General features: G+C 33.0%; 1 protein-coding gene across 1 annotated transcript; it reads left to right on the top strand.

The window, feature by feature from the left end:
- Nucleotides 1-5,237: 5,237 nt before the first annotated feature.
- LOC134724805 (uncharacterized) lies at nt 5,238-7,515 on the top strand. Its single transcript, XM_063588067.1, has one exon. It carries the CDS (start codon nt 5,908-5,910, stop codon nt 7,072-7,074), a length of 1,167 nt encoding a protein of 388 aa, XP_063444137.1. The 5' UTR covers nt 5,238-5,907; the 3' UTR covers nt 7,075-7,515.
- Nucleotides 7,516-13,424: the final 5,909 nt, after the last annotated feature.

Below are 13,424 nucleotides of genomic sequence, written 5' to 3'. Positions count from 1 at the left end.
TTCAAATTATAAGATATTTAACTTGTAATGGTATTTTGTATTGTTCACCAACATCTTCTTAGGGCATTATAATAACTGAATTTCTAGTATTTAAGGTGGTACCTAACACTACAGGAAGATGACTCTGTAAATTAGCTAAACGTTTTAATTACGTTGTGTTGTAAATACTTTGTCAAAATTTCAAGAAAATTAAACGAGCCAAATTAATTTTAGTTGAAGTGTTGGGTACCACCTTAAATAGAGACACAACTTGCATTATTTTTATCAGGTTACTTATAACTGGACATCAATGTTTCGCCGATTTATCATATACGATATGAGGAATTTAACAAAACGCTGTCGACATATATTTAATTTAACCTTTATCTGAAAAGACGCTCAAAGTCAAACTAATAAAATTCTTTCAATACACATATTTTTAGGGTCAAAAGTATCTATTTCTAAATCATGCGTAAATTCGTTTATTCCACATGATGGTGATGCTGTTGACAAATTTGACGTTGCTGGATTTTTAACGTGCTACATTTGTATTTCTCAATATATTCATTGTGTCGTAACTCTAATTCCGTTCCCTTTTCACGAATGTGACCTACCGAATTAGAATATTTAACCAGTTTGTAATACCATTAGCAACACAATGGGTAACACATGAGGAGCAGGATCTGAGTACCATTCCGAAGCACCTGAAATCACCTCCGATCGATTTTAGTGGGGTTTGTGTTGCTTAGTCTTTTTTTTCTTTGTTGTGCTTTGTGTACTATTGCGTTTGTCTTTTTTTTTTTAGCCAGGTCGTTGTCATTTTATTTTTGATATATGAGTTTGAATATCCCCGCTGCGGTATCTTTCACCTCTCTTTATCAAGGAAATAAATAAGACGTCGGAAAATCGGTGCTTTGCTTTTGCGCCAATTGGCATTTCATTTGCGCCAAAATAAATCTTTCATTTGCGCCACAAACCACATTTCATTTGCGCCAATCCTGATGATGCATTTATGTCTGGAAAATCCCCCCCTCATGTGCATACCATATTGATCCAAAAGATAGTCCTGCAGTCCATGTCAGTTGTTATATTGGCTTTCCAAGGTTTTATTTGATTTTATTTGATTTTATCTGAACGACTTGTCTTCATTTTTCAGAATAAAACTAACGGTACCAATTTTATTCCACCAGATGCGCATTTCGACAATACATGTCTCTTCAGTGATGCTCGTGGCCAAAATATTTGAAATCCAAAGCTTATATAAAAGATGAAGAGCTACATGTATAACCCAAAAGGTTAAAAAAGAATAGCCAATCCGTGAAAGGAATCGGAGCTTTGCATGAGGGAGATACATTCTTTAATTTATAATAATTTCTATAATTTTGTAGCCGCAAATTTTAATAACACAAACAAATCCGTATTTTCATGCCAGTACCGAAGTACTGGCTACTGGACTGGTGATACCCTCGGGGACTAATAGTCCACCAGCAGAGGCATCGACCCAGTGGTAGTAATACATTTAACGGTACCAATTTTCTTGCACCAGATGCGCATTTCGACAATACATGTCTCTTTAGTGATCTCGTGGCCAAAATATTTGAAATCCAAAGCTTAAATAAAAGATAAAGAGCTATAACCCAAAAGGTCCAAAAAGAATATGCAAATCCGTTAAAGGAATCAGAGCTTTGCATGAGGGAGATACATTCCTTAACTTATAATAATTTCTATCATTTTGTGACAGCAAATTTTAATAACACAAAAAAATCCGTATTTTCATGCTAGTACCGAAGTACTAGCTACCGGGCTGGTGATACCCTCGGCGACTAATAGTCCACCAGCAGATCTAGAGGCATCGACCCAGTGGTAGTAATAAAATAACGGTACCAATTTTCTTGCACCAGATGCGCATTTTGACAATACATGTCTCTTCAGTGATGCTCGTGGCCAAAATATTTGCAATCTAAAGCTTATATAAAAGATGAAGAGCTATAACCCAAAAGGTTATAAAAGAGGCATCGACCCAGTGGTAGTAATAAATAAAATTAACCAATTTTCTTGCACCAGAACATATGATCTAAAGATAACCTAAATGTGTGACTATTACATGACATCTTGAATGAATGGAAGATCCCGAGTTATTTAAGAAACAGTTAAATAATCGTAAGTACTTATATTTTAGATTTACAAACACAAGGACACGGCCGACACTCGGCTAACCGAGAGATGGGTCAGTTAATCTATATTGAGTATGCGGCTATATCGGCGGTGGGTCTGTTAATCGGGTTGGCTAAAGTCTGTTAATCAGGTGTTATCGTGAAAATCAGTGCAAGGTCAGTATGTTCCATTGTATAACTTTTTAATTATACTCATATCATAAAAACTATTTATGTCTGACAAAATGATTTGGAGTACCGAATCCAGTGGTGTAATCCTTTTTTTTCTAGCTTCAATAAACGATTTATAAAATGAAAAGGCGAGTTACTCATCAGTAAATTTATACACATTTTACACACACAAAACGTACACAAAAATGACAAATTGGTTGAGTTTACTTGTATGCAATCTTTTAAACATCGAAAAAAGACGGGCATTGTGTTTGTTTACCATATTAACATCAATATGCGAAAAATCTACTCGAAAAACTGTAGTTTGGTGACATAAATCATGTTTTGATAAAAATAGGGTCTGTTAATGGGTCGGATGTATAAAACTCGGTCTGTTAATTGGTCTGTTAAGAGTCATGAATGATATTACAAGTATAATATAATTGCAATATAAGGTGTTATCTGAATAAAGGGATAGGCTCAAGATTAGTGCATGGCTAGAATATATGGAAACAACACTGGCAAATGAACAATGAAACATAAGTTAGACAATGGAATCTGAAAATTAATAGAAATGGTTTCAAAAAGTGTAATATCAAAGTAATATTAATTTCATCAAAGAATGGTCGCATATATCTTGTGGATTCTGTTTCATTGATATGAATTGCACCATTTGTCATTTACATAGTAAATACGTATATAAATCAGAGATAAACTTCGTAATGTAACAAAACATCAGTAAGTAAAATTGTTGTTTTTTTATAATTTTTAGTATGAAGAGAAAACATAGAAATTACAGTAATAGAAAATATAGATGGAAGAAATCAAAAGCTAATTCATCTGATGTTCAACCTGGCGTCACACGTCAGCGTATGGCTCCGGCGTGTTTAAATTCATTTACGCTGTCAATGCGCTATTAATTTTTGATGCATTTAACCTGTCAATTATGTTTTTAACGTGTGAAAAACGAGCTTTAAGCTTGTATTGGGCTACTAGAAGTGTAACTAGGGCTAAGCGTTTATCCGGCGTTCAAGAAACGTATGTTGGCGTATGTTGTATGCTTTTTATGCTGCATAAAAATTTCCTCGGGTTGTAGCGTTAATTAAGCGTATTTACTTTCCTTTGGTGGCTAGAGGTATAGGGGAGGGTTGATATCCTATAAACATGTTTATCCCCTCCGCAATTTTGCGCCTGTCCCAAGTCAGGAGCCTCTGGCCGTTGTTAGTCTTATATGATTTTTAATTTTAGTTTCTTGTGTATAAATCGGAGTTTATTATGACGTCCATTATCACTGTACTAGTATACATATTTTAAGGGGTCAGGTGAAGGACTCCTACGGGTGTGGGAGTTTCTCTCAACATTGAAGACCCATTGGGGGCCTTTGTCTGTTGCCTGTTCTATGATCGGGTTGATGTCGCTTTGACACATTCTACATTTCCTTTCTCAATTTTACCTTTTATTTCGACGTACTTCGGTTTTCTCTGTATGTTTGTTGCACGCCGGTCTATCTGCCAATGTGTGACGCCGGCATAAGGTAATATATTCCTGAGGTAGAAAGGCCTTAGTATTTCAAAGAAAACGCATGAAATTTAACCAGCTGCATTGCAACACAAGACAGATTCATAGATGTTACAGATTTTGAACAGACAAAAAAATATGGCTGATTGATAACTTGGCGTACATAATAAATTCATGGAAATTTGAGCGGCCAATCATTCCATATAACGCTATTTTGAAGTGACACACCCTTTTGATGAAATGCAGAGAAAAAAATTTAAAATAAAAGTGCCCTTTCTATAAGGATACTGTTGCACCGTATTTTAATTTTTTCGTCACAAGTACATCTTATTTTTTTCAATGTGAAAATATAAACTCAAGGTAGTAAGATTATTGTCGTGGCTAAATAACTCTTAACTGACACGATTTAAATTGTCCAACCCATTAACAGACTGTATTCCCCTAATATTCATTTAAATGTGGTATAACTCAACTTATGTAACAATTATGAAATATTTATCAACGGCAATTGATTTTTTAGAACCAAAGTACTACTTTGTGTCCTTTAAATCATATCTAAAAATGGTTTTTGCCCTTTTATCTAAAATATTGCTATGCGTACAAGCATAAAAACCACATACTTGCGCGACGCCTTTTCGTTTTACTTAAAATTGCGCAGGCTATGCATTTTTTTTTAATGGTGCAAACTGTTCTATGATAGATATCATTTTGTCAGACACTTTTCTTTTTTTGATGTGATTCTCATAACATGCCAAAAAATCTGTATATTTAACAGAGTTTAACATTAAATTGTGAGTTTTACTCTTAACAGACTTTAGCCAACCTGATTAACAGACCCACCGCCGATATAGCCGCATACTCAATATAGATTAACCGACCTATCTCTCGGTTAGCCGAGTGTCGGCCGTGAAGGAGTGTTAATTAAAAACACTATCCGAAATATTTTAAATCACGAGGAAATGGAAAGGAATACTAAAATCTATATATGTATCATAGGAAATACATATGTGTCGGATATTTTGTCGGTTTATAGATTATCCTAATACCATACATATTTTTGCATGTGCCACAAGCAATCGAACAAAGTCAAAGGTGAAAATATCATAATATAATATCAGTTTTTGTAAGAAAGAAATTAAAGATTTTATTGTTATGCTAGATTTAAATTCATTGACAAACTTTCTTTCACGAGAATTAGATTTGCATGTACTATTTTGACAAGGACTTTACAATTATTAAGGTTAAAAGAGATATACCCTTGTTATCGTTTAGATTACACGAACCGATGGCTACATTGTGACCAAACAATCCAAACTGTCCTTAAATTCTCAGTCAAACTCTGATTACGAACTTTAATGAAATGTTGTTTGTTTTAAATCAAATAGCTCTCGTCTTTCTTTTGTGATCTGTATATAAGTAATAGAATCTACGTCACAAAACAATAGATTATTTATGTTTTAAATTTTGGACTTGTTTTAATGTTTAAGTATCATTTCAGATAGACAAATAAAATTAACTAGTACAGCAGTCATTATAGTATCAGGTGACGTTTAATTAAGATCTACCTGTCATTTGTGGATGGTTGTTTGTGGATTTGACATCTAGCCTGTACGTTAATATTGGAAACACATGCAAAATAAATATTTTACCAATAAAATAGGATTATATAAATAAAAACGTGACACAGAAAATTGTCAAATATAACATGAAACGGATGATTAACAAAAATGTGTGCTAATATGGAATAATCATTTCTAATTGGAATTTGATAACAATGTGAAAATCGGAGATTATATTTTTTTAAAAGCATCCGTAATTACTTCTTGCAATAGATAACATTATACGGTGAAATGGGATTAATTCGCCTTGAGGAATAACATTCATGATCTATTTTTCATCAGAATAATTACCTGAAGAAAATAGATTTTATTTGGCCCAGTCTTTTTGAAGTATCCTTTAATGAGGTTAAGATGATTAAATTGACCAAGCACATGTTGAATTACATTTGCGAAAGATAATTTGGATAAGGAATATTGAAAAAAGATATTAAATTAATAAAATTCTCGAGAATCTGTATCATCTGCTCATGATGGATTCTCATGATGATGTACTAACTGCGTTGCCTAGTTACGTTAGATATTCTCGACGAGAATTGGGAAAGCTTTCTAAGGAAGATAGACGAGAATCTGCTTTCAGTGGAATACGTCAGAAACTGAGCTCAGCTGTCATTTCGGTACCATATGGAGGTGGTTTAGATAATTTAAGACTAATTGGGAATTTAGATGACCATGAATTTCAAAACCGATTCACTTCCTATACTAAGCCAAGAAGGAAGAAAAATAAGAACGGTGTTGTGTCAGATACAGATATGTTCATGAGTGAGGGAGAAATGTCTCCGACTAAAGGTTACCACAGATATCACGACCAGTTTTCACCCTCCAAATTCATTTTACCTAGTAGGAAACCAGCACGAATAGGATCGGAAACCAGTACAACAAGTACTGCAACAACGAAAAGTCGTAGTACGATATATTCAACGACGTCGGAACACGATGAAGGATATTGGGCGAAAAAACTTAAAGAATTGGATGAAGTTAAAGAACGTTATTCAGATAATAGTGAATTCCTAACACATCTGTATGCATGTAAATTGAAAAAAGACAAACATTCGAAGAAAAAGAAAAACAAGAAGGTTAAACGAGACGACGAAAGTACACCACAATCAGTTGCAGGGGACATAAGTAACCGCCTTGTGCTGCCTCCAATAAAACAAAAACCTTATTTCGATAGGAAAAGTCGAGAGAGCACACTTACAAATCCTAGTGACGAGAGCAACACCTCTACCATTGTAGCGAATGATGAAAATGAAGTTTCAAAACGACGGAAGGTGGAATTTAATCTTCAAAAGGCAAAACGAACTGTTAAACTACCTCCTTTAGAATCCAAACATGAGTTTAATCGAACAAGTCCACGAGTTAAAAATCCAAAACGTTCTATCCTGAAGAAAATAGACAAAAATACAGACACTGTTGTGAACAGTTTTCCATCAAAAACACTTTCTACGTCATCGGTATATAATAATCATATAGGAAAACTGAAATCACCGATTCCTTCGTCTGCGTCTCGTAGACAACAAGTGACATTCAAACGTAACCCATTCAATCTAAAATATAAATGCAGTAAGGAATTCGAGGCGGTGGCGAGTAACTATGAAAAAGAAAACGAAAGGAAACCCTCGTTTATGACGGATTAACATAAATAAACATTTAGTTTCATGTTCATTTTCGATATTTCTTCTAATTATGTGAATTTTTGTTCTCATTGTTAATATTGTTCAAACAAGTCATGTGAGTAGACATATTTGTTATACAAGCTTTATCAAAATCTTACGACAATCATTTCTGTGAAGCCAAAATTAATTACGATTAGGCAGTTTTGTATTTGTAGTTTTTATATACTACGCATTAACTGTTAAAATGCTTTCGATGTCGTGTAAACAAGACTTATATATACGTAAACAGTTAATTTACGAGAGAAAGAATTGCTTCGATAGAGTGGTGTTCGGAAGCAATTACACTTAAGGTGACATTAAGTGAATCTTCCAGTTTGTGATTGAAATGAAAAGTTAAGCTGAAAGTACTACAGAAAGTTATTGTAGTAATAATAAAATGTACAAAATGATTGTTGATTATACACCATATTTTGTCATATATCAAATGTAAAAACAAACATTTTTGTGTTCTGTGTTTAATGTACTTATGGTACCGCTGTTTGTGGTTTGTCGCTTTTTTTTTGCTTTCGTTTCTTTTTTGTTAAGAAAAAGTCATATTCACGGAAAAAATCTTGTCCTATTTTTGAGAAATATTGAAAAAAACTTTAAATCAAATCATTGGCATTAAAAATTCAACTCGGTATGAATCGGAATCATACCTCAAGGCTCATATACTCCCAAGACAACTTGATAGTTACACTTAGAATGTAAATATAGATAAAGCAAAATAAAATTATACACAATTTCATATGAAAAAGTGTTTCGATTGGGTCTGTTTCCAGGTGGAAATAAGTCCACTTAGTTACTGTTTTCGTCTTTGCTCCAAGAGATCAACATGTTCTATGATGAGAAAGGACGTATAAGGAAACAAACCCCTATAGGATTAAAGGCAATATTCTTCCTGATTCGATTCTTTGAGGAAACTTAATATAACGTTTAAGGAGTGTACATATGAACCTTTTTCCAAATCGTATATTAAGTGTATCAGTACTCTTGTCCAGTGTGCAGTCTCTATACGGAAGACTGACCAATTCATTTGTATATCACAAGTGTTTAACTGGTTTATTCAGTAAAAAATAGAGTTCAATGTTGACGACAAATGGTTTTCTGTCTTTCATATTTTGTTTATTTTTTTGTCATAAACCGTGTCGTTAGGTTTTTCGTATGAACTGTTTCATAATTTGTCATGTGGGGTACTTTTATGGTTGACTTTACGATATTCGTTTCATGTCATTCATAAAGGTCGTACGGTGACATATACTTACTTAAATTCACATCATTTGAATATTAGGGGATAATTGTCCCATCATGTGTCACACGTGGAGCAGGATCTGCTTACTCAGGTCCGGAACTCATGATATCAATCCAGGTTTTTTTATAAGATCATGTCGCTCAGTCTTAAGCTTTGATTCTATATTGTTTTTCTTATTCTAGTACTGTTGGTTTTTTTCGCAATGGTGTTGTGAGTTCAACATGTCCCCGGAATCTTTCGCATTTTCTTGGCAACCATTTCGAATTCAATATGCATTAAAGCATATTTTAAGTTTAGTAGCAAATACTATAGGAATATGCAGGATAGAAACACGTTTAACAAATTTAAACATGCTGACTCTTCTATACCAACAAATTGAGCCGGACTTATAATGTGTAGTTTACAAGACAACATCTCACAGGCAAATATTTAAAACTCTACCATACGAATGTTCTCTATACCGAATATGCAGTGTCTAATATTGTTTTGTGTCAATACTTACAGAGCCAGATTGTCCATTCCCAAAAATCACCCCGCCCAAGTTTTAAATTATCACCCCGTTATTTAGTAGAAACTTGAACCAATTCAAATGAAGAACTGTAGTAGAAATCCATATTCAAAACGCGACAACAGTTAGTCAATTACACCTGCTCTTTCTTTCCACCTGTCTATAATACGATTTCGTTATTTTCACCTTCTGAGGGATTAAAGTTCACACATTACCACATGCATGCAAAATATACATTTCTCCCGCCTTCTGTTTTACCGAAGTGACTTAAATGAGGATATGTATTGGTTTTTACAGATTAGAAGTAAAGAATAATAGAAAAACGAAAAAAGGAGAAAATGTGAAAGAATAAATAACATTGTAAAGAAAATTTGGAAAGACGAAAAGAAATGAGAAAAATGGCGCGAAATACAGAAATGAAGACCTAATTAGATCCTCTAATCATTCGATATTAATCAACCTTTAGTTTGTAAATGTGTCAAAACAGTAATTTGATAACTTATTTCTAGTTTTGGTTGATTTAGCGCCTTCTCTGGTTGCAATCTCACTGACGTAAACATGCGCCATTTCTGTAAATGATATTTACTTGTCACTCATTTTCTTATGTCATATCTTCCTGTATTTTTGTTATTTTGGGAAATTGTTGTTGTCGGTATGATTATCTATGATAGTTTCATTTAAGTTTAACACGCTTTATCGTATACATCATGTACATTGTCAAGACACCTTACTGTTGTTAAAGACAATTGGTTGACCTATTTGTGCCTTTAATGTTTTGTTTTGTTTTGTTGGAACACTGCCGTATTGAAATCACATTTCATTAATATGTATTGCTATATAAAAACCCTTGACGTTTTACATGTATCCAAAGATTATTCTCAGAAACATCATACTAGCAGTAAGATATCAAATACAATTTGTATCGGATTCTGAAGTTGGAAGATCTCGTTAAGGATTCTTTATTTCTGAAATGATGAAATGCGATGCATTTTTAGTAGCACTATAAAGCCTAACCACATAACGTTGGAGCAATTAAAACTGGGTTTAAGGTATAATTAAGAAGTAATTATCTTATTGATTTTAAATTAAGATTCGTACAGAGATATCTTTCAGGATAGGAAGAATCTTCAAAGCATATCCCTTAAAGAATTAATTTACTCAAAATGATCATGGTTTATTAATCAAAACGTGTCCCGAACAATTTCCTATAAGTACAAATACTTGCATGACAACTAGTATCAATGTTTTAAAAATACTAATGACTTCAAATGTCTGATGCTTGAATCATTTCTTTAACGCTTTCAAATGTTTATGAAAATAAGAACATCCGATATGAAAGCCAATGAGACATCTGAATAGTGTGGGCGTTAACAACTAAATAGGAAACTGTTCGGCCTTCAAACATCCGTATAATAAGAAATACTGTACTTTAAACTTAGTTTATTGTCAAAATGAGAGGAAAGGCAAAGGATATGGCACACATTTTCAATGTCTAAGGGTGTACAATGGCCAAGTGATCTAAATGATTCATCTAGTGTATAACTTGTTTATTAACAGTGAGGTTTTGAGTACATATCAGCACGTGATAATCGAGTGCGCTAGAATCCAATAAACAATACTAAAGTGTAAATACGTCTTATTGGGTTGGAGTGCTAGTTTTCCTGTCTAAGATCGGGTTGCGTCTTCTGCCACCAAAATTGAAATGATCGTCATCATTTAGCCAATAACTCTTTAAAATGGCGTTAAACAACAATTAGTCAATCAATCAGTAAACACAGAAGAAGTACCCCTGTATGACAACATTCACATTAAAAAAAATAAAACAACAGTCTGATGTATGGTTAAAACAAATATGATGAATAAAACCAACGAGAACCGCTGGATCAAATGTTTCTGTCATGTGACAGGTACACGATTGATATATGGAGGTCTTAAATTCTAGTTTTTAGTCACCTCTCTTGATGAAAATAAACTCTAACAATTCAGCTCGTTTAACGTCAAGTATCGACTACATCAATTTTATAGGTCAGGCATATTTGGAATACATTGAATAATTGAGTGGAAGGAGCTGCTAGATGTAAATGAGTCGACAAGGTCAGGAATAAAAGGGAGATGGAAGATATCAAAGGGAGAACAAAAACACAAAATAATGTATAAAAACCAAACCAACAAATTACATAAAAACAAAGAATCTTACAAAACATTAAATAAAACTAACATGTAACTTGGACCATTTAAACACATGTGGTGAGCTCAGGTGTTCTGGGTTTGTCATTAAAGCTTCTGAATCAGTTTTGACAGCCTTTTTGTGTGTGTCCGCTGCCAAGTCTTCTTTTTCTTGAAATCCAATGAGAAGTTTTTCATGGTTACTCAGGACGGACACATGATATAGTTTCATGTGACCAGATTAAAGAATCTGTTCTAAATGGTCAGTTTCGTTTTATTTGTAAAAAAGCATATGCAGGATGTGGAAAAATTAACAAAATAGAGACAAAGTATACATCTTTAATGTATTTAAAAAAAGTGAAAGCAACGGCTGCAACTTTATTTATAAAATTTTACAAGTATAAAGAGTTTGCTTAATATACAGATATACTAGTTTTCAAAACAAAATGTTGATTGGACTCCTTCGTCCCTTTGTGTATTTTAAAAATTTGATTCACCGAAAGGGAGAGATAAAGCGTAAAAAACTATTTTTGGAGCCATTGCTAATACCATATATGCTATGATAAATTATATTCATCATTATCACTACAGTTCTTTTAAACTGGTTCATTTCGTTCTGTAGGAGATTTTTATTTCAATCCTTGTCACTCAAAGGTCGATAGGATTTTTGTTTTTTCATTTTGTTTATAGGTTATGCAATATTCATCAAATAAGATCCCCTGGGGATTTTGTTTTAGTAACTAATCACTAAACAATCTAATATTTCATCATTTGGCAATACTATAAATGTTATCTAGAGTCGGGAATATCATCTTTGAAACAATCCACTACGTTGTGATAATTACAGGTAAATATCAGGTAACTTATCTTTGGTCTATGTCAGATAAAATCATCATAATTCGTGGCCTTGATTAAGTAAGGTATTTACGGACAATAAACCGAATAATATTTTGTTTCCTAAACTAAAGAAAAAAAATCACTTAGATGACCTGTATTTGAAATGTGTGTAATTTAAGACATTCAAATAATTGATTGTTTTTTTCGTATCATTTAATGTAGTTCCTTTGAGGCTGCGTATTTAATTAAGACATTTTATTACAAATAATCATATAGAATTTATACTTAGGTCCTGTTTCACATTTTTGTACTTGAAATAAACAAAATATTCTAAGCTTAAGTCGGAGTTGAACATGTTACAGTGCCATACGCTAATGTATTAACACTGCTTGATGTTTGTGTCAAATATATCATTCTTTTTCAGGACATATTGAACAACCGAAATGTAGGTTTTTCAAAATGTAATGTCGTCTGCCACTGACGAAAGAGTTTTTTAAGGACACGTACTTTTGTATACCAAAACCACCTAGTTACCTCTCTAAAAAGTAATTACATTCATACGAAACATGTAATTTATTGTCAGCTCGTGCTGTGGGAATTTATACAACTCAAAAAGCCAAATTAACATCCTTCTTAGGCATGTTTCCAACCCACCGGAAGGGTGAAATCCGGGAGACGATATTTTTATATCCGAGTCAAACCGTTTGTGGTACTCGAATAGATGATGTTATAAATCTACAGCTACAGATATAGAAAGAACCTCCACAGAGTACCTAATACTTCTAAATATAGGAATATAAAAATAAATATTTCTGATCAGTATAATAATATAGCATAAGTTCGATAATTTTGTTAAAAGGTTGTGTTGAAAAAGAATAAAATCATATTTCATAATTGAATAATTTCCTCTTACGATGAATGCCTTTTACTTTTGTCAGATTGATATGGTTTAGGGATACCATCTGGATTCTCAAATACGTTAAAAATCTCACATTTTGTTTTGTGTTAGAATGCATTTAAATTGTATAATTATGTGATAATCAGTATGATCAGACCTGACGCTCATTGCAATGTAACACACATCTAACTGTTCAATAGTCTGCAAGAATTTACCGGAAAAGAGATGTTTTCGATTCCCCCTTTGGTAATATGAATATCTCTTCTTGACACAATAGTGCAACACTGTGAACCACTAGGGAATGCTTAACGGGTAAACGTAAAAAATATCTAGTCCCACTTCGATTGAAGTTAATGCAATTCTTTGATTGTTTGATTTAATCATTTTCTTTTTAAAACATTGGCACACTACCTAAATTGTATTTACCTTATTACACTTGTTAACAATAACATTAAATATTTATATAAAATTAAGAAATTGTTTTCTCATTATCACACTGGTATCAAGCTGAGACATCAAAACACTCCAGAGAGTGTCTGTTCGAGATGTTATTTGTCTTTGAGTTGATACATTGTATGCTGTACGATATTGTATAAAATAAAATACGACAAATTTCATGTCAAACTAAGAACAGGCTATTGCCTATGTATATGTTTATAAAGTATTCACAA

Source organism: Mytilus trossulus, chromosome 7 (genome assembly GCF_036588685.1).
Source record: "Mytilus trossulus isolate FHL-02 chromosome 7, PNRI_Mtr1.1.1.hap1, whole genome shotgun sequence".
Taxonomy (NCBI): domain Eukaryota; kingdom Metazoa; phylum Mollusca; class Bivalvia; order Mytilida; family Mytilidae; genus Mytilus; species Mytilus trossulus.
This window is presented reverse-complemented; position numbering and strand designations above follow the sequence as displayed.